Genomic DNA, 23431 nt, shown 5'->3' with positions numbered 1-23431 from the left:
ACCAAATTAGTTACATTACCTGTGGCAATACTTTGATGCACCAAACTAGTTACATTACCTGTGGCAATACTCTGATGCACCAAACGTATAATCGGCAACGGTTCGGTTCGAGAGTGTCAAACCAAAACCATGAAACCGTTTAAACCCAAATAGTTAAAACCAAACTGTTACGAAAAATTCTAGCTTGAACCAAACGGTTTTAGAGATTTCGGACCTTCAAAATTTCAATGTTAGGTCGAATTTTAAAATTTTCAGTATTTCAAATTTTAATTTCTAAAGATTTTTCTTAAAATATACAATATCAAAATTAGGCTTAAAATGCTAAAAACAATATTTAAGAAAATTATCAAGTGTCAATCCTAAACCATCAAACCATTTTAAACAAAAATCATTAAGCCAAAAAGGCTCAAACTGAATAGTTGAACCCCCAAACCGAACTAAACTGAAACCAAACCATTTACAAAAACCTAAACTTGAACTGGACCATTTAAACCATTAAGCTGTTGTTTTAAGGTTCGATGTGGTTCAAACCAAACTATTGCGGTTTGCTAGTATTTTAAAGCAGCGTTGCATGATGGCATGCTTTGAGACAAATCATGGGCTTCACATAGAAGAAGGATATTTTGGTGTCACCAAATTTCAAGTAAAGAATAGCTTTAAAAAATACCATTTTCATTAAATAAATCATATCAAAAGAATGATCAAACTGTTGAAAACACATGCCTCAACCCACTGATGAGAATACATGAAAGTTGCTCGAGAGATTTTAGAATGAGTTCCAACTTCACCTTGCACTATCTCAATGCAATGTACAACCATTCTCACATATGTTTCGATTGCAACTATCCAAGATCGTTCCTCAAAAGATGGGAATGGCTAAGTTAGAATGCTCTTTGTATGTTACCATATTTCTTAAACTCTTTCCATACGTATTACACACAAAAGATAAGGTTTAACATTTCAATGAAAAAGTAAAGATTTATGAGAATTATTGATCCATGATACATATATTATACACATGAGATCTTGTTTAAACTTTCAATGAAAAATAAAATATCTACAAAACCCCTAGCAATGGGCCCGACTCAATTTCGGTTCAATTCAATTTCTTGGCCTTGAAACCAAACCATTTATTTCATAATAAAAACTTAACAAATTTATTTAACATATAAACCTTTAAACCAAAACCAATAAGCCGATAAACTGCTAAACCATGAATTTCAAAACCAAACCGAACCGAACAGTAACATTAGAAACCTAACCAAACAGTTTTTTATCTTCAAACCAATAAACTATTAAGCCACAGTTTAATGGTTTGGTTCGGTTTGAGCTGAAACCGGGCCCATTGCTAAAAACCCCATCATAAGTTCGTGACTACCACATCAATTTTTTGAGTTGATTAGTAGCAATCTACAAAACATAAGGTATTTTCAGTAATCTACAAAATAGGGTCTTCCTTTCAATCATTAATTGCTCACATTCCCCACAAACTATTATTAGAGACTAATGTTTACCTATTTATCAACTTGTTTCATAATATTGAATTGGACAAGAAATCCAAGAAGTAAATGCATAATTTGGAATTCTCTGTTATTCCCTTCACAACAGTATTGTAGCTTTGTCATGAAAGAAATAGCTGATCATGGAATTTAGCATTGGAAACCATTTGAAGTTTAAATTGACTTCACAAAGGTACCTATTGTGAAATGAAGCACTTCAAACACCATATATAGAGAAGTAGCAAAAAGCTACACGTGAAACCATATTTATGAAGCAAATGTTGGACGAATTTGTGTTGAGGAGACATCTATGTAGATAACTGAAACCAACTTAAGATAGGAAAGAATGCAACTAAATTAATAACGAAACCACTTTGGAGAAATGAAAAGTTTTACAGGAGAAGGTGAATGGAAGGTGCAAATCTGTTTTCTATGATGTTAGAGGCAACATCTACTTTTACTGAAACGCTTCCTAGACAGATTTAAGAAGATTGAGGGAACAAAGAAACCTTTTACAAACGGCAATTTACTACAATAGTTCATCTCGCTCAAAAGGACCAACTCATTTACTTGGGGACCCTAGGGTAGGAAATGAGATACAATGCAAATGGAGTGGTGGCGATTTACCAGCCACCAAAAATAATAGAATCTCTTGTACTCACAATGTTTGAATAGACTCCTGAGTTTTGTAGCTATTGTGACTTGAGGACAGGAAAAGCAATAACATCTCTTATACTTGCACTGTCTGTGAGTAGCATAACCATCCTATCAATGCCTATACCCTGCAATAATAGACCAACTTGCCATCAGGGCCTTAGCGTGACCACAGAAACAACATCTTATATAATTCTTGAAGGAAAGTTGGACACATACCATCCCAGCTGTGGGTGGCATGCCATGCTCGAGAGCAGTCAGGAAGTCTTCATCTAGTTCAATTTGATATGCATCATTCTCTTCTTCTTGTTCATTGTTGGCAGAGGAACTACTCCTGTCTTTAGCTGAAGCTGCCCGTTGATTGTGAGTATCTACTTGTAATTCAAGCCGTTTTCTCTGAAAAATAACCCAGAAGTCAGCCCCATGCTAGGTCATATCCATACCACAATTCTGGCTTCAGGGTTAACCTAGTGTTTTAGGCCATTTCCCTGTATGCCATAAGTCGAAAGTTCAACTACAGCCTACAGCCACACCACAAATGTTCACACCTCCCTATCCATGAAGTAAAATAAAATAAATACCCCATTTCTCCCATATTTAATTTTCAGGATAATCACAAGACCAAAACTGACCGAATTTGCAAAGACATCCTAGGTAGGAGTGGTGACTATTTTTAAAAACGATGATGATACCTGATCAACAGGGTCAGTCAGCTCTGAGAATGCATTTGCAATCTCCCTTCCATATATGTATAGCTCAAACCTCTCTGTAAAACCCTGCAGACTATTCCTTATACAGGATATACAGTTAGTATTTGGTAATCAAACAAGAACGTTCTCTATTTACTGATACCCATGACAAGTGTACCTTCTGTGTGGTTTTGCTAGAGGAGAGACTTCGATGGGATAATCAATCACAAAGGTGGGCTGGATCAATGTTTTCTCAACACATGCCTCAAATACCTAATAACCAGATAGCATTCAGTGCCCAATCCAATTCTATTATATCAGAAGCTAAAATTTGGCAAATCTCACCTCATTCAAAATTTGTCCCACAGAGCTGCAGCTAAGGACATTATTATGGAACTTTTGTGACTCATCACGTTCAGAAAGGACTGATAATGCAGCAGTTCTTGCATCATCCAGATTGTTATAGACCTTACCAAAATCGACCCCTGTAGTTTCTTGCACTAATTCAAGCATGCTAGCTCTTCTCCACGGTCTATTCAAGGAGATATCAGTTCCCTATTTAAAAGCAGAATAATGTGTAGAAGTGCATCAATACTTCCATCTCTGCCCTTCTCAATCAGAGAAACAGAATGTTACAATTACATCAAGAAGTTTTCAGAGTATCAACCTGATAGGTAATGTTTTCAGTTCCTTTACAGTCTATTGCACAAGTCGTTATTAGCTCCTCTGCAATATTCATCATGTCATTATAGTCTGCATATGCTTGATAAATCTGGACAACCCAGAGCAATAGGAGAAATTTAATAAGAATATAAAACCTGAAGCAAACTAGTGAGTTCAAATTTGAATAGTGATCTTGGTTTTGCTGATAGCCAAATACATTTGTAAATACCTCTATGCTAGTAAACTCAGGGTTGTGCCTGGTAGAAATCCCTTCATTGCGGAATATGCGACCTAATTCATATACTCTCTCAAAGCCTCCAATCTTGTAGGAAGATGTATGTCAAGAATAAAGATAAAATATTTTACTCATAAAAAACAAGTCAATAAAATCTGTTGATTACCACCATCCTCTTCAAATGGAGTTCTGTCGCAATCCTCAAGTAAAGATATCTGTCCAATGCATTGTGATGGGTCAAAAAAGGCCTGGCTTCTGCTCCTCCTGCTGCTCCCTTTATTCAAGTAAAGAGTTAATTTTATAAGAGAGAAAATATGCAAACGTATTGTAATACAACTTCAAAAAAATTGATGGCAATCCATCAAAATGGAAAAGATGTGATACATGACGACCAATTGGAATGCTTGTAAGGCAAATCAATCATAATTTATTCTGGCAAGATACAATAATGGACAATGTTCAACTGCAAGACATATAAACTATCTTCTTCAATTTAGCCATTCTTATAGTTGAAAATTGAGAAACTAAAAGACATACACTATCTTATTATAGTCGGTAATCATCCATTCTCAACATCTTCCAATGAAATAAATTAAACATACATTTGTGGTATAAACTCTTGGAAAAATTCCATGTTTATCGGAATAAACATGATAGGAAAATAGAAAATCCATACACAATCAACTTCACTTATTGTGCAAACAATTTCAGTATCTAAAGGTGAAACATAAATAGGAAAACAGCAAATGTATACACAATCAACTTTAAGCCTGAAATGAGTGCCTGCGGTATGCAAGGTTATTTGCATAAACAAATCAGCTGATAGCTCCCTTATTCCACATACACTGCCCTCTTATAACAATCAGCCTGCATTCGTTCTTGATCATGAAGGATAAGCACAGTTAATTCACAACATTTTCAAGATATCACCCTAACACTTCTTTCTTAACCAGTCATCCAATTGCTTAATGCTTACGATCTGACTTATCTACTCACTAAAGATTCAAGTGTATGAATCAAAGTCAATTGTCTGGAACAAAACTCTCCATGTTTGTGAGACCCACATGTACAAATTACATTGAGTTGAGCACCTGAGATGCTGGAAGGTGCAACATACATTTCCTTACACAGAAAGTTTGACTGATTATTCCTTGCATCCTTGAGATTGAGGATGTCATTGAGAAGCTAGGATCACATCCATCATGATTTAGGCTGAAGATCTTTCAGTGGTGATATTGCAGAGCTGCTTGGTTATTACTAGTTCTCAAAAACTATCATGCTGCTAAGAATGCATCAGTAGATGCCATGGCTTGGAAACTTGATGTCATTGAGGTATTAAAATTAGGATTTAGACAACACCGAGTGTGACACACTTCAATGAGTTCAACCACAAAAAGAAGTATGAAGGAGATTTTCAAATGCATATTTCTTGCATCTCTAACAATGCCAACGAATCAAACATATAAGCCAAATAGCATACCTGAAGCACAGGAGTCTCAACCTCAATAAAGCCTTTGTCTTCCACAAGTCTTCTTATTTTAGATATTATCTGAAACTCCATACAGATAAACAATTAGAATATATCATTATGATAAAAAAATCAGTGTCAATGACTAAGTGTAACTGGGATGCAATAGATTGTATTCCAGTAATTACTCTCTTAATCAGAAATCCTTGATTAGATGCCGATATTAATGGCAATAACAACAATTATTTGAAGACATGATATGACAATAACTTTTGAATTGATGCAACAGAATTTATTGGTGTACAGATACTGTTAAGAGGTTCGAAAATGATTTAACTTGTGTAGCTTGACTCCTTGAAGTTCATGAGAAAGGCAAAGTACAACTTGAAGAAGAGAAAGATATCGTCATTAGAGACCAAACAATGATATTATAATACAGGCTGCTGGGTTAATACTCTGATCTATTCTGGATCGCAGCGGACTATTATACTTGACTAGAAAAGGATTGCCATCATAATTACTTTGAAAGGTCCCTATTCTACTCCTATTACAAGCAGTGAGATTCCATTCTATCACAATCTTCAAATAGGGGCCTTTTTTTAAGTTCAATGCCTCACCTACTACTGGCAAAACCCCAATTGAACCAGCCTTCTATAAACCTTCTATAATCCGTATCTCATCATTTCATGTTTTTATGAACCTTCCATAAAAAGAGTATTGACCTATGAAACAGTGAACATCATGAATAAGTTTCAACTCTGGCCATGAATCAATTACTTCAACTTTAACGCATCAATTTGCATGACTGCTTTGAGATAATGTGTCCAAGGAAATGTATCTCCTCCAAGAAGAATTCATTCTCTTTAATACTTAAATATCTCACTAGAAATTACAACCAAATGTATCCCATGGACATGTTCCTTGTAAGAGTGCACCATAACATGTAATTGAGGTTCACAACGTCACTGTAAGGAAAATTCAGAGAGATCAAAGCAGTTTGGATGCAGTCTTTTTACATCCTCAAGCCTAATCCAAATCTATTACAGTGACTTTTTAAATCAATTCTGCTAAATAGTCTTTCCTATCAAATCAAGAATATCATCAATGATTTGTAGTGGATATTGCTTTTGGATTTGTTTAATGCATAATAATCAGTACATATGCACCAAGAACCATCTTTCTTCTGCACTAAAAGTACTTGAACGATAACAAGACGAACTCAGCTGAATCAGCCCTTACCTAAATGTTCATTTACCTGACCCATTAATTTTTTAGAAGGGCTGCCCTTACCCTGTAAGGTGATCTATTACATAGATTGCCTCTTGGCACCAAATCAATTGTATGATCTTCTAGCAGTTCAGGAGGTAACTCTCCTGATAGAGAATCCGAAAATCAATTTGTGAAGTTGCCTATCTTTGTCATTAGATTCAACTTCATGTGCATTAACATTTTTTGCTACAATAAGCAGTCAAAAAGTTGATTTTTCATTACATTACAGATTGCCGTGGCTAAGATAACAATGGACTGCTCTCTAAACTTAATATATAAGATTAGCCTTTATGTACAAGGGTAATCTTTTGTTGTTGGTAACTAACAATGCATGATGCCCATAAAACCATTCAACACACAACACTACATCCACATTTCTAAAGGCATTGTTAAATTTGTTCAAGTGTCTATATATCTTAGATTATAGATGTGAAACTTCCCATGTAGCAGGAAAACCAAGTCTGAATGATAAGGACACAGTAGAAAATAAAAAACATTTGACAAAATCAATTTTCAGTACTCCAAAATAGCCCTTCATTAGCTCTAAAGCTGAATTTCGACATCAAACGATAGATGTTTGAATAAGGCAACTCTCGCTCATTTTTCCAATCATCACTTCTTTGGAAAATAAATCTTAGGCAACTCAATTTTAAAGTGAATTTCTGTCGAGCCTAGCCTAAAGTGACTTTATAAGCCACAACTTTATGATTGGTTGAGCTCACATCCACACACATTGGAACCCTATACTAACTCAACCAGCGACATGCCAATTCCGGTGCCTGTGGTCTATGGAGCCTCCAGTCTAAGGACCCTTCTTCTGAGTCGTTTCACACTCTGCCCGATTGTTCCAGGAATGAAGTAAACTATATAAAACCTAAATAACAGCTTGTGACAGAAATCTACTGAACAATAGAAATTTAATTGATTCAAATATTTTGATGAAGCTAGTTTCTAGATATTAGAGACTCCCATGGATCTGACTTATAATTTACTTGTAATTGTGTACTTGAAAAAAGGAAAAACGATGGCCATGCAAGCTAATGTCATAATCAGTATCTCAAATGCACAAAAATATAAGAAAATGGAGCTACAGAGAAAGTAAACTTGTTTAACAAAGAAGAGTACCTGTGCCCTAGATCGGAAAACATTTGCAACTTCATTGCTCATTATCATGTCTAGATACCTGGAAACCAAAAAGCCTACAGTAAATTACCAAAGAAGAGCACTACAATGAATATCAGAAAGCCTCCAGCTTGAAAGTTCTGACAAATGCTACTTTATTTTAAATTCGAGGAGAGAGTAGAATCATTTTCAGTAGTAACTCCAATATGTTTTACAAATAAGCTTCATACACACATCCATAGTGGAAAGAGAGAATCTGCACACATCTAGCATTGAGATATAACATTCAGAATGCTATGGTTATAGTCCGATTAAACTCTTAACTACAATAGGCTGTTCAGAGATTTAATACAAATGCAATCCACTGATCATTATCAAGCCAACAATGTTGGCACAGACCCTGACTTTACCGCTGTCGATATCTCTTCTCAATGTCAACAAGCCCATGCCACTTGTCAGGTAATGGTAAAAGTGACTTTGTAAGGATAGAAAACTCCACCACCTTCACTGAAAGTTCTCCTGATTAGTCAGAAACCAATTTCAAAGAGGTCGATTAGTTGTCAAAGTGCAACTTTATTTAGAAACCAATACTGCAGACAATTCCATTACTAACAATCACTTGTATGTCAAATAAAACTTGCTTATTAAAATTAAATTAGAAACTGGGCTATTCAAAAGATTGCATTTCCAAAGATGAGAAGAGTGACTTAGGTTAAGAAGCTTGAATATGCAAACAAGACAAAATTATCACAGTGAGAAATCATCCATAGTTAATTGATGTATTTCATCATAGAGCATAGAAAGAGCCTTGGAAGAAAATAAATGCAGAATTCAAATACTAAAGGAGTCTCAATTAATCCAGCCTATTTTATTGCATTAAGTTGTGCAAATACAAATATCAAAGTTAAAAGTTCTTATTTAGCTTATATAACAGTTGCATTAAGTGAATTTAAGCATTTGTTTACCTTTCTCTGTTCGCTTCATACTGCCAGATGCACCAATAATGTCACCAATATCTAGAAAAGCCTTCAGTTGCCCATACTTGCCTTCAGGAAGCATGATTTTCTCACAGTAAAGCTACATAAAAACCACCAAGAAAGTTCATGTTCATCAGGATAATGCAAAAACAAAGACACGCAATAATTTTAGAATCATGTTGATGCACACTGCAGAAATTTTAAGTAGATCAATTATGACCATGACAGCTTTTGGCATTATGAGCATCTCCATGAATAACAAACATTCCAAAATATCCCACTTAGATGTTGCCAAATGAAAGCATGCGCTGAAATATGTAGAGCCAAAATGAAAGATTAGTTTGTTCAAACTTCATATTCAACCAACTTATGTTTCCATTCATCTTTTATTGATGTAATCACCATAAAACTTGATGTCATTGTGAATTCTCCTTTTACGATACACTACTAAAGCAAAATAAAAGAATTATCTACTTGTCATCAAATCATGCAATATAAAAGACGGTGTCGCGAAAATACGACGAGGATACGTGAACTTGAGGCAGGACCCCGGGGCCTCCGACCGGAAGATATCAAATACGTATGTTTATATTAAACAATTAATGGAAAATGAGAAAGATTGACAAATTTCATTAATAAATAGAAAAGAAAGATTACAATTAATCCCAAGATCAGAATTATAAAAGTTTAGTTTATGGAGATTACTAGAGTAATAGATAAGAGGAAATTAAGATATGGATTCTATAGAAAATTAGGGTTTTTTAGTTTTGATAAGAGATTATGGTTTATGAGTTGAATAGCTTCCGTGTGGAAAAATTTGGAATTATGAGTGATGGATCTTTCGTAGGGAAAATTAGGGTTTTTGAGTCTTATGGCTTCCGTAGGGAAATTAGGGTTTATGAGCCTTATGGCTTCCGTAGGGAAATTAGGGTTTATGAGTCTTATGGCTTCCGTAGGGAAATTAAGGTTTATGAGCCTTATGGCTTCCGTAGGGAAATTAGGGTTTATGAGAGATATGGCTTCCCTAAGATAAGGGAGCTGAGAAGGAAAAGAAAATTAATGGCGAGAGGATGAGTATAGGAAAAAAAATGGAATATATATGGAGTTCTCCGTTGATCATAGCATGTCCACTTTTTGTTGCATGGCCTCTACTTTTAGTTGCATAGCTTTTTCTTTTACTTGCATCTATTTATAGTTACATGGCTTTTTCTTTTAGTTGCATGCGACCGTCCACATGACCTTTACTTTAGTTCCCTTTACTTTACTTTAATAACCACATGATCTTGTTATCTGTTCGGTTTGCGTCCAACCTCGTCCAGTCGCCGGTTTCCGTCCGATCGCCGATTGTCGCCGCCTCACCGGCTCCGCTGCCGGTTCCGGTTTGCTTACCGGCCCGTTCCAATTTGCTTTCCGATTTCAATTTGCTTACCGGCCCGGTTCCGGTTTTGCTTACCGGCCGGTTTCCGATTTTTGGGAACTTGGCCACCATCATCCATCAAGACAAAGTGGCCAAAGTGTTCTTAGCACAAATGAAAACTGAGGGATCTCAAGGTGCTTATATAGCCAGAGCCTTAAGTTTCCTATCTATGTGGGATAAATCATAGTTCTACTTTCCCTATCTTCTCAAACATCCATCTTTCTACAACATGCCATTAAGCTAATATAAAGTACTTATTTTATTATTTATTTTTTTACATAGTGTGAGAAGATTCACACGACAACGGTATGGTCCCTTATGAGTTGCATCAGTCACTTTATGACACAAAAAGAAGGCATGCACCTGTCCCAAGTACCTTGACTTTTTCATAGGAGGGGGAGGGGCCATAGCACATGGGATCAATATTGTTCAGTAGATGATACAAATTGTGATAAGAAAAAATTATTGCTTCTTTCCCATGAGAAAATCCATCAGGTGATGAGTGTGAAAACATGTCATTATAGTGAACTACCTTTCTAACAAGTGTAAAGGGGCTGATCTCTATCCTACTATATCTAGGATTTGGATCAAATCATTGTTCTCCTCTAAATGCCTTAAAAGTATTTTGTACAAACAAAGGATTATCGATAAACATGGATAAAATTAAAGTGATGAAGTTTAACACCACTTAAGCATGGGTAACAAGACCAGAAGCAGATTTCTTCTTGGGAGAGGAAAAGGTGGAATACACACAATCCTACACATACCAAGGAGTGACATTTACGGAACCTAGGTTCTCCTTACAGTAAGGAGCTTGTGCCTGACTTTCTCGTGGATATGCAGCCCTTGGTGTCCTCGAAAGACAATGTGCACATTTGCAATTCCGAGAGCCACAAACTAAATTGTGGTTGTTTGATACACTTGTGACACCAACTCTTCTATATGGAGTAGAAACGTGGGGACTGTGTCTTAACAAGGCGAATTAATGAAAAGATTTAGAGAGACCTTTAGAGTCAATGATTTCCCGCATGATAAGTTGCAAAGCATCAGTGTCCCATGATTAATTCAGGCAGTGATGAGAGCAGCCCATATAATCACTGATGCATTATTCCAATCAGTGACTTGTATGTAACGTCTTTGGGAGCTCCCTAAAGGAATGTACTCAAGGTTGACACATGTCATCAAGACAATTATTTGAACCTGGAGACACTCATTGTTGGTATGCTGAAATGCCGCAATGGTTTGAGTCACATGACATAAGCATAAATGCACTACACCCATTCCAATATAGCTTGGACTGTCCCCATCTAAACATGACCAACGCGGAAAAGAATAGAATGATCCGAACTAATATTATTAACTTGGAAAACAAGACAACATGGATCAGTCCTAAAATATCACTGGGTACGAAGATGGCCCACTAGAAGACGCACTTTTTACGCAGATCGGAGGATGGATTCATCATCAGGCCACCTTATATGGACATACATCTATCCCATGCGCTGTGCAATGTGATAGGAAAGCTGTGATTCCTGTTTTGGTGTTTTGAAGGGATTCAAAGTTAGCACCATTACAGATATACAATGGTCTCTAAAGATTGTTAATCACTTTTTTTACAATCAATGCATTTCAGAATTTTATTGAAATTTTCAAGGTCAGAAATAAAGACAGATTTCATGCTTTCCGTGGTTCCAAATATTGTCTCCCACAGATTGCATGCAAAATCCACACCAAAAATAGAGGATGAATGAAAAATATTGTTTCACAAATTAATATGTAGTTACCTGAATAGATCCTGATTCATCTTTCAAGGTAAGAAATGTAAGCTTCCCAAATGCCCTACGAGCAATAACTCTTCCTGCAACAGATACAATATCCACAGCCTCATTTGCTTCTTCACCATTTGATAATCCTTCATACAGGTTTTGTAGTTGTAAAGCGGTATGAGTTCTTTCCCATGAATATGCAAAGGGTTCACATCCTATGGCTCTTAACCCTTCAGCCTACACGAATGCACAACATTACCATTTATTACTTCTAATAAACAGCTTAAAATATTTTGAAGAATAAGATCTCTTGCCATCGAAAAAAAAAAGTTAACCAAAAATTAAACCATTACATCAATAAACTATTAAGGTAAAAAAAAAAAGTTAACCAAAAACCTATAAACCTTTAAACCAAACTTGTAAACCTATAAACCCGAGTTTTAGAACCGAACCGAACCGTTTATCGAGAATCAAAACCAAACCAAACCATTATTTTGTTTTGGAACCAATAAACCGTTAAACCATGGCTTAATGGTTCGGTTCGGTTCGGTTTGAGCCGAAACCGTGCCCATTGCTAAGAACAATGGTGGTTTTTTTTGCTAGAAGTCAAGATAGCAGGAGAGGATGTTGAAGGAAAACATACAACCACACAAGCTCATCAACAAGGAACAATCACAACTTCCTTTCGCCCCACCTATCCTACTCATTCTAGAAGTCAATCAAGGACTACACAAATGGGTTCCTGACTAGAACATTGCATCAGGGTTACAGTGGATTGGGAAAAGCAATTTTTCATGCACGTTGGCCCCGGCTTCATGGACCATGATCTCGCCGCCGTTGTAATCGACAAAACGATCAAAAACTCATAAAACGTATATTCGAGAATATGAAGAAAACATGACATAGGCAGTAGTAGCATAACAACTTACCACTATGGTGACCTAATTTCTAATAAGAAAGAAAGAAAGAAAGAAAGAAAAAGGAACATGACACTAACATAAAAATTTGCCATGACATAGGCAGTAGTAGCATAACAACTTACCACTCGGGTGAGCTCATTTCTAATAACAAAGAAAGAAAGAAAAAGAAGAAAAAGGAACATGGCACTAACATAAAATTTTGCCATGACACTAACAAGAGGATATGAGAAAGTTGGGAATTGAACCCAAGACACAAGTAATAGTAGCACAGCAACTTACCACTAGGTTGTGCTTAGTTCTAATAATAAAAACTAAAAGAAAAAAACTATTATAACACTAACATAAAATTTTGCTAGGTACTAATGAGAGAGATGAGAAAATTGAGAATCGAACCCAAGACATAGATAGCAATAGCATGACTCCTTACCACTAGGGTGAGCTAAATTGTAATGATAATAAATGAAACAGAAGAAAAAAAAAAGGAGCAGGTATTTTTCCCATTTCAAACGTGTTCGTTTCCAAACGTTTGAATGCTTGCACGAACACGAATATTACGTTCTATGGTTACATTTATTCTGATTTGTTCTTATCGAAGATGAGACAAAATTTTAAGATGTAACCTTCTCTTTGGTCTTATAGGTCATTTTGGACTCTTACAAGACGTTAATATATCTTTCTTTGTTTCTATGTCTCAAGAGTTCTGGCACAGAAAATCTGAACCATCATTGGTCTTTGCACCATACTTGTTTGAAGGGGCAATGATATATCTCCCTCTTATTTCATAAAAAATGGCACAATGGCAAACATATTGTTCCTTTGATTTCATCCCCCCAATGGGTGCAATTGGCAGATCCATTCTTCATTCTTCCATATATTTGTGTGCATATTTGCCTATCTCAATCTCTAATTGATTTGAAAAGGTTTTGAGCCATCCTAAAACACTCTACAGTGCATGAGATAGATGTGTGTCAATATAAGACGGCCTGATGAGAGAACCATCCCTATAGTGAATCATCTTCCTACCGAGAGATGTGGGGCTGAACCATGTTTTTTCATTATCCAATTTAATGATATCAGTTTGGGTCACTCTATTCTTTTCCTCATTTGTCATGTTTATATGTGGACAATCCATGTTCACAAATGCATGAAATTTCTGAAACGCAAAAGGTGTCGCTTATACTTTTGGTTAATTTAAAAGAACTGCCACTGAAAACAGTATTCATGCATATCAGTTGTACCACAAATAAAAGACTTTTCTTGATGCTACATATATATCAGACAGCACGAAATTCAAGATTTTAACCCTCATGCAAGGTCAAATGCATAGTGCCAATTCCATCAATAGAATATGCATGATTATTGGCAGGAAAAACCTTGCCAAAACTGCCTACATGAAATGTAGAGCATCACTCCTTAGTAGTTATCCCACGAAAGGATGCACCTAAATCCACTATTGAAGCCTATGAGAGAGCATCCTTAGTTATTTTTGTGTCTTATTCATATATAGAGACAAAAAGGCATCATTAGATAGAGTAGCACAAAGTATGTCATATCCATCAAATAACTCCTCAATAACAACACTAGAGACAATCTTGGCTTTCTCTGTTACGGGCATGACCATATAATATCCCGTGGTAAGAATTTACCGTAGTATTCTATACACGTGGATAAGTGTGAGGGTTAAACGAGAGTGTAAAGAAAGGGAGGATTACTTTTAATCCTCGGGATTGAGACAACCCATTAGGTCAAGTGTGAACTTGCCTGGGGGCCTTGGGTATCGCTATAAATAAGAGGCCTAGCTACCCTCATTGGATCATCTTTTGACTACATCGAGACTCTGCTCGTGTGGTGGGTCAACTCTTGTAGCGAGCGCGCCAGCACCAGGTACGGACTCGACGCCACGGCGGTGGTATGGGACGCCGATCGAGGCTCGAGTCCGTCTCGATCCCTTCGCTCGGGGGTGGTCAGGTGGATCGGCACCCTTCTTTCTCTTTCTCCTTTCTATCTTTCATTTCTTTATCCTTATCTTAAGCTTACTTTAGTACCTAGATCTATAATATTCTCCTTGCGTTTGGTGCTGTCTTAATTCTCTTTGGTTTCCTTTTTCTCCTTCTTTTCAGTGTTTTTCTTTCTTTCTTAATCCTTTTTGTAGTACCTATAGTCTGGCTTTGTGTGGCATTTGTTGCCACAATGATAGCATCTTACATGGAATTGTTTACCTTTGCTTTTGCTCCTATTTCTCTACTCTACATTTCCCATCTCTCCAATCTTCCTCTGATCATATGGCCTTCACCACTTGATTTCCCCCTGATTTCATAATTTTGGATTGTCCCCCTAGCAGTCTATGACTGGAGTTAAACAATAATGAAACCACCAATGTATACCAATACTCCAGCAATGTCAAAAGCACAAAATGGCCTTCCATTTGTCGCTGAAGAGAAATAAATCCGAATCTTGCAATTGGAATAATGTATATGCAAGTACGCCAATGTGTTCAGCAAAAATCTTCGATTCATCCAGTGGGATGACGACCAATTTCCTCATGAGATGCACCTGATTAACAGGTGTGCTCATCTCATGGGTGGTCGTCAACTTCTCCCAAAGAGCATGTGCTGTAGTAAGATACTTGAGATCTTCCAAGATCTCATCTGACATAACCCTCTTACAATATGCAATTGCTTTCTTGTTGAGGGTGATCCATGCATCATCCTTCATACCACCCGGTTTTATTGCTGCTAGTGCACCATCACAATCTTTCAAAAATAATATCCCATGCATCTTATATTTTCAAAGGTCCAAACCTTTGCCAATGAATCTCTTTATCTCATGGAGACGCTTAATATCAGTAGAGCTACACACTTAATCCAAAACCCCAAATAAAGTGAAAATCAATTTACATAAATATTTTAAGAATTTTCTTATATTTCTACCAATATTATAAGAAATATTATATTTTTGCAAAATTTCTGCAAAAATAGGTCACAATAATGACAGAGACTTTTGCTTAGAGCTGTGAAATCAATTTGGGGAAAACCTTTAAAACTGCAGTTTTTCAGCAACTTCTTAGGTCTTTACCACCAATTTTTGTACATTCCACTGTGATAATGCATCAAAAATAAAATGGGAGAGAAATGCCTAGTTCTGCAATGTGCACAGACCTGTGGAACCTAATTTTTGCCACAAATACTGCTGTGTTAAATTCCAACAGTTTCCCACATATTCTCTTGCATAAATGGAAAATCCCACTTGATTTGGGAAATTTCCAGTTCATTCCAGAAAATTACTGCCAGACTCTATAAAACCTTGTACACAGGAGGAAATCTAAAGGTTAAAAATGTCCAAGTGGTCCAAACGCCAAAATATCAAAGTCAGAAAAATGTCCCTAGAAAGCTCTGGAAAAATGCTACTAGGAGGGTCAAAATGGAGTCATGACTCAAAGAACTGATAACAGCTAGAGTCATCAGTCTTCTTCATGGACGTGTCTTTACAGTTTTCTACCGATCTTTTATTTCTTTAAAACAAGCAACTTCAAGAAAAAGAGACTCAATCCTATTCTGCAATTCTGAACACCTAATTTAAGCATAACATATAGTGAAATCAAAGCCATTGGGAATTAGACTTCTTTGATTTGCTACAATTCAAATGGCATTTGGACCCTTTTAAACTAGAAATACTTCCTTCAAAGTTATCTAAGACGCAACTATTCTCGCATGGAGCATTGACTTCTTTAAACAAGTTGCACCAATGGTTATCCACCCTACATGAATAGTTTTATAGCACATATACATAAACCTAAATGCATTAAAGCATAGCCAGTGAGAGAGATATGCATTGGTGAGCACATTCAAGAAACCATACACATATCTAGTGATAAAATGCATGAAGTTCTTTTGAAACAATTCAATCGCACATATGCACTAATAAACAATCAATAAACACAAGTATATGGTTGAATGCATTCTTGGGAAAATAATTAACCAAAATAATACATGTCGGGTTCGTGAGAGGAGAAAACAAGATGGAAATACTGTTTTCAGGGATGTCGTTTGGGATAAGTTTTCCATGAGCTACTCTTTCAAAAGCTAGGAAATCCCATACACCATACATAGTCTATGACAAGCTAGAATAAGAATGTTACAGATTCCAAATGCCTCTTATGGGTTTAGACAAGGTTTAAGGGATCCATGGATCATAAATGTTCTTCCAAGGAGGGAATCTATCTTGTAAAAATTCAAAGTATGAGATGATAAAATATCATCATCTATCTTGTATATGATCCTCATTACATTTAGGTTGCTTTACCCTCATTTCATATAGTTCGAGCATCCACCCATGGATGGCATAGCCAAATTACATTTTTATGTAATGGATTAATGTAAAAAAAAAAACAAGTAGGTTAACATAAACAATGACCCGATGTACATACCTTCTTCCAGCGGAGGCGGCGAATTTCTTCGATATCCGAGGTAGCTGCAGCTCGTGAAGGTGGCTCCACTTGGCGGGGAGATTCTTCCACTACAACGACAGCAGCAGAAGGAGGAGATGGCGATGATGATGATGATGATGATGATGAGGATGAGGATGAGGATGAAGGGGCATAGGAGCAGAGATTGGTGGTGGTTATGCACAAACGACGAGTGAAGTGAAGGGATCGATGGGCTGTCATGAAGACGAAGGATGGGGAGGTAGTATGGGCGGCGCAGGTGTACAGGGCCGGCTGCCACATCGTTTCCCCTGCTCTTTCCTTCCTTCCTTCCTTTCCTTCCTTTCCTTCCTTCCTTTGATGACTTACCCCACTTGAGAGGCTGCTAAACTAAAAATAGCTTTCTTAACTAAAAATAGCTTTCTTAACTAAATTTCTGCCATTCTAATCATTTCTGCCCCCAAATGGGTGAGCTCCTCTCGCAATCTCGATTAACGGCTTAATGGTTTAAACGGTTTGGGTCGGCTCGGGTTTAGGATCAAGTTTTTGTAAACGGTTCGGTTCAGTTTGAGCCCTTTGTTGGCTTAGTGTTGTCCAGTTTACGCGATTTGAAACCGTGGTTTAAACAGATTACATTATTTGAAACTGTTGTTTCAACGGTTTACATGGTTTGGAGGTTTAGGGTTAACACTTTGGTTATTTTCTTGAATATTTTTTTAAAAACCTTTCCATTCTTTAGCCTAATTTTGATATTTTAAGAATAATCTTTAAATTTTGAAATAATATTGAGAATTTTAAATTTTTAAATTTTGAATTTTGACCTAACTTTCGAACCGAACCGAATTGTTGCCAATTGTTAAGCTCCTCTTCTACTACAAATGTTACATATACACATTGGCGATTCATCGCCTCCAATGGACACCAATTATATGAGCCTTGCTCCCAACCTCTAACATGTCGAGAACTCGTAGTTCCTTATGTCTGACGATCGGCCACAACCGAGATTCTTTTCATACACAGAAAAAACAGGTAATGAAACGCGACACAATGGGGAGAAATGGTACACAGGAGGTTTACGTGGAAAACCCCAAAATAGGGGAAAAAACCACGGCAGCCCACAGGCTGCAAACTGTCACTATGTAGGAATATACAACAGTGAGTTCACTGAGGCAACGACCTCGTGCTCTCAGATCTTCGCCACAGGCGGCGGTTACAACAGAGGCAACGACCTCATCTCTCTCTCTCTCTCTCTCTCTCTGTACAGTTCCGCGCTCTATCTTCTTCTTGCACCAACAAGGAAGAATAACAACAACAAAAACGACACCACTAAAAGTTTGCCCTAAGTCATATTTATACTAATATGACTTTTCGGCTATTTACAAATGTAGCCTCGATGGGCTCTCAGAAACATATTTACGAATATGTCTCTTCCTCCGGTTCATACCGGGCCTGCACCATCCGGCTCTCCGTAGTCGGGTACTCCCCATCTGGTTCATACCGGGCCTACACCATCCGGCTCTCCGCAGTCGGGTACTCCCCATCCGGTTCATACCGTTTCGGCCTCGGCCGAGTTTGTTCGTCGGCACTGTTCTTCTCCCTTCCCATCCGGAGGGACCTGTTTCCCAACAAACTCCCCCTTCACTCCGGCATGGGGTGTCTTTCCAGCCTGATCCTCTTCCGGCATGCGTCCAGCTTGTCGGGTGTCAGCACTTTGGTCAGCATATCTGACCCGTTCTCGCCCGTGTGGATCTTCGTCAGTGCGAACTCCTGGTCATCTACCCTTTCCCGGATCCAGTGATACCTCCGCTGGATATGCTTCGTCCGGGAATGGTAGGCCGCATTCTTAGCAAAGTGGATGGCACTTTGACTGTCGCAGTAGAGTCGGTATTCCTCTTGCCGGATACCGAGCTCTCCGATGAAGTCCTTCATCCATAATATTTCCTTGTCGGCTTCTACAGTCGCCATGTACTCCGCCTCTATGGTTGACAATGCAACCGTCTTCTGCAGCCTCGACTACCACGAAACAGCTCCCCCTGCATATGTCATCACATACCCGGATGTAGACCGGCTGGTATCCACATCAGCCGACATGTCCGAATCGGTGAAACCGTCCAGTTGAGGTTTCCCGGAGCCGAATTGGAGACACATATTTGAAGTGCCCTTCAAATACCGGAGTATCCATTTGACCGCGTTCCAATGCTCCTTGCCGGGATTACTCATGAACCGGCTCACCACTCCGACTGCGTATCCAATGTCCGGTCGGGTACAAACCATTGCATACATCAAGCTCCCGACGGCAGAGGCATATGGAATCTTCATCATATCTGCCTTCTCTCCTTTTGTCTTCGGGCTTTGCTTGCCGGACAACTTGCAGTTTGCCGGAAGTGTCGATCCGACCGGTTTTGCATCTGACATGTTGAACCGGTGAAGCACCTTTGTCACATACTTCTCCTGTGACAGCCATAATTGCTTCACTGACCGGTCCCGAATGATGTGTATCCCCAACATTTGTCTTGCCGGACCCAAGTCTTTCATTGAGAAGGTCCGGTTGAGAGCCTTCTTCAGCATCCATATTTTGCCTTGGTCTCGTCTGACGATCAACATGTCATCCACGTACAAGAGAAGTATCAGGAAGTCCCCTCCTTCGAACTTCTTCACGAACACGCAGTGATCGGCCTGCGTCTTATGGTACCCTTGATCGGTCATGAAGGAGTCGAACTTCTGGTACCATTGCCGGGGAGCCTGCTTCAGTCCGTACAGGCTCTTCTTCAACCGGCATACCAGGTGCTCCTTCCCTTTCTCCACAAATCCTTCCGGTTGCTGCATGTAGATTTCCTCTTCGAGGTCGCCGTGGAGGAATGTCGTCTTCACGTCCAGCTGCTCTACCTCGAGATCCATGCTTGCTGCTATACTCAGCACCGTCCGGATGGAGGTCATCTTTACTACCGGGGCGAATATTTCGTCGAAGTCCACGCCCTTCTTCTGCTGGAACCCCTTCACCACGATCCTGGCTTTGTATCTCGGGGGGTTGCCGGCATCTCCTGGTTTCAACTTGAACACCCACTTGTTTCGGAGTGCCCGCTTTCCTTTCGGCAGCTCCACCAATTCGTACGTATGGTTCTCATGCAAGGAATCCATCTCATCCTGCATGGCACTTAACCATTTTCGGTTGTGGGCGTCTTCCTTCGCTTCTTCGAAGCTTTCCGGCTCCCCCTCATCGGTCAGCAGGACATGCTCTGCATCCGGAAATCTCCGGGGCGCCCTTCTCTCTCTGAGAGGATATCTACGTCTTCGGGCTTCGGTAACCGGTTCCTCCATTTGCTCTTCATCCTGTTGGCCGGTCAGAAGAGCAAGGACAAGTGGGAAGGCGGAATCGGATCAGATAATAGGAAGTAAATAATAGTAGAATTATTATTCGGAGGGACGGATCCGGTACAGTTGTACCGATCCGAATCCGGACCGATTCGGATGTCGGTTGCCTAAGCGCACCGATTGTAACCTTGCCGGATGCCTATAAAAGGATCCGATGATTTGTAAAGTGTTTTGACGGAAGTAATACAATAGTAATTATTGCGTGCTTATCTGTATCTGGTATTGTTTACCGTCTGTGCTTAATTGTAATCATCTTATGCGTGTAACCTAGCATCCAATCCTTACCACCCCTTTGGAGAAGTGTCGGATAGACACCTGTGTTGAGGCTAGTCCGGCCAGACAGACAACACTATTTTGGCGACCACGATTCCTGCAAAGTGCAGAGGACAACCGGGGGATGGATGTCTAGACCAAACAACGACCACATCACCGAACGAGGGAGACGATACACCGAACGCGAGCAACGACGGGAAGCCCTGCAGCAAGCCGTCGACGAGATCCGGCGGGATCGGTCATTCTCCAAAACTCTTCAGAGAGTCGCAGAAGAAGCACTGCAGTTCCGGGTTCTGCAAATCCCCGACGAAGGCAATAGCATAACAAGCCTGCAAGAGGCGGAAACGATACTGCAGACGCTCGCCGCGGGCGACGGGGACTCGGAAGCATTCGCAACACTTGAGGCGGAGTCGGAAAGCGACGGAAGCGTTGCATCCCGGTATAAAAGCAGCCACGACACACCAAACGACCGGGAGGACGAGGGGTCGGAAGACTCAGTAACACCGGCGCCAGAGGAAGAAAGAACCCTGGAATTCGGTGACCGGCAACCGACGCGGAGGCACACGTGTACGCATTCCTCCAAACATGGGAAGCCAACCATATCTCCCAAAGACTGACGGAGCCTGAAGCCGAACGATCCAAAATCGCCGAATTCGGCATAACCTTAGAAGGACCGGCGGCCCAATGGCACGCAAAGCACTTACCATGCACCTTTGCCACATTCGATGCCTTGAAGGCCAGATTCCTCAGGTTTTTTCACAGACAATTTGAGCAAAGGGAATTGGTCGGGCAGTTCTACACCACCCGGTAGGAAGAGAACGAGACTATGCCACAATTCATCATTCGGTTCCAGACCCTGCACAGCCAACTGACAAGAGCACCACCCGAAGACGAAACCAAAGCAGTCTTTCTGGCCGCACTGAAAGAGCCACTTCGAACAATGTGCGGAGTCCTTGATTTCCAAACCAGCACAATGGACCAAGTTATTGATCGGGTTTTAGAAATGGACAAGACTAGCCCCTTCTTGTCGATGGGGATGTTACACCGGGCACTCCCAAAGGAGGAAGACCTGAGGTTCCGACAGGCCTTACAATGTACAACATGCCTAAATTCGGGGCACTCAACAGTAGACTGCACCCTGCGGACACAATGTGTGATCTGCAACTCTCGAGCCCATACAACGGACCGATGCGAATATAACCTGTTAAATCGGCAGGCAACACCGGTTCGACACATAGAACCGCGCAATCAGAACCCGGACGAGGATCGATTCCGGAGAGACGACCGCTACCAACGCGAACGCGGTAACAGATACGCTGATAGAAGACGCGACAACTATGACCGAGAGGAGAGACGCAGAGATAGCTACCCCCGGGACCGGTACGACAGAGATGAATCCCCGGAAGACGACCGACGCAGAGAAGAGAGGCGACAAGGATACGCTGATAGAAGACGCGACAACTATGACCGAGAGGAGAGACGCAAAGATAGCTACCCCCGGGACCGGTACGACCGAGACGAAGCCCCGGAATACGACCGACGCAGAGAAGAGAGGCGACAAGGGAACCAAAATTTCCGACGGAATCAGAAGCGTGGATTTTTCCGAAGAGAGGAACGTCGGGAGGCAGCAAGGAATGACAACCAGGTATCGGTACCGGATAACCGAAAAACCGAAGACGACCGCCGGAGCATACCCACCCTCCAAACCGGGGACAAAGCAGAAACGAGCAACAGTCACAAGGTGTACTGTTATTATTGCCGCAAGGAAGGCCACTATAGTAACCAATGCCCAAGCAAAAGCTATGACAAGCAGCCGGAAGTCAACATGGTTACAGCCGAAATAACAGAAGTACAGCAGGTCACAACCCGGTCAAAGGGAAAGACCGCTGAGTGGGAAGCCCAGGAGGCAATCAGAAAACAAGCGACACAATGGATCAAGGAGGCCAATGAACAGAATGTGGCAGAAGTAAGAGACCAAAATATGCCAAAAGACGAAGAAATCATACAGCCAGGAGAAAACCCGACGTGGCAAGCGCTACAGGACTGTCAAATCGTGCTGCCGTTAGCACGACTACTACAGTTAGTGCCACGATTTACGGCAGACCTACAGGCATCCGTCAGCAAACCGAAGCCGACGCCAGCACCGGCATTCTTCTCCAACCCGGAGGAAGGACTAGCGGTGGTCGATACAAGTAGCCCGGCGATCACGGCAATCGTGAAAGGAAAGGAAATTGCTGGAACGATTATTGACGGAGGCTTCGGGGTAAATGTCATCAGCCAACAGACATGCAACAACCTGGGCATCCGGGAATGGGAACCATGCCCCTTCTGGTTACGCATGGCGGATACTAGCTCAGTCCGACCGACCGGGCTTATCCGGGATTTGGAAATAACGATCGGAGGCCACGTATTCCGGATATCGACCGTGGTGCTGTAGCTTAATGTACAAGGCGCGTACCCCCTACTGCTAGGACGACCATGGCTGCGAACGACGCATATCAAGCAGAACTGGCAAAAGAACATGATCACATTCCGGCGAGGAAAAACAAAGGTACGAGTAACGACGCAACCACAGGTGATCACCAGTAAGGAAGCAACTCCATTGTATGCGGAAAGCATTAACATGTTGGAGGGATTACCGGACGAGGAAGTCGAGCGGTACCTCGAGGAACACCCACGAATCG

General features: G+C 40.1%; 1 protein-coding gene across 2 annotated transcripts; it reads right to left on the bottom strand.

The window, feature by feature from the left end:
* Positions 1–1830: 1830 nt before the first annotated feature.
* OVA5 (Lysyl-tRNA synthetase, class II) lies at positions 1831–17438 on the bottom strand. 2 transcript variants are annotated; one of them, XM_087331149.1, is made up of 14 exons: positions 17106–17438; positions 11778–11996; positions 8565–8676; positions 8010–8118; positions 7603–7660; positions 5221–5289; positions 3907–4014; positions 3735–3827; positions 3510–3614; positions 3188–3397; positions 3021–3115; positions 2846–2936; positions 2373–2549; positions 1831–2281 (listed from the first exon to the last, which is right to left on the bottom strand). In XM_087331149.1, exons 1-14 carry the CDS (start codon positions 17403–17405, stop codon positions 2192–2194), a joined length of 1836 nt encoding a protein of 611 aa, XP_087187275.1. In that variant the 5' UTR covers positions 17406–17438; the 3' UTR covers positions 1831–2191. The 2 variants fall into 2 exon arrangements, with proteins under 2 accessions (XP_087187275.1, XP_087187276.1); XM_087331150.1 differs by lacking the exon at positions 3188–3397.
* Between the last annotated feature and the right edge of the window lie 5993 nt (positions 17439–23431).

The sequence above is a fragment of the Azolla caroliniana genome, unplaced genomic scaffold (genome assembly GCF_043228905.1).
Source record: "Azolla caroliniana isolate FFs.n. ecotype wild unplaced genomic scaffold, voAzoCaro1.0.p SCAF_15, whole genome shotgun sequence".
In the NCBI taxonomy this organism is placed as follows: domain Eukaryota; kingdom Viridiplantae; phylum Streptophyta; class Polypodiopsida; order Salviniales; family Salviniaceae; genus Azolla; species Azolla caroliniana.
This window is presented reverse-complemented; position numbering and strand designations above follow the sequence as displayed.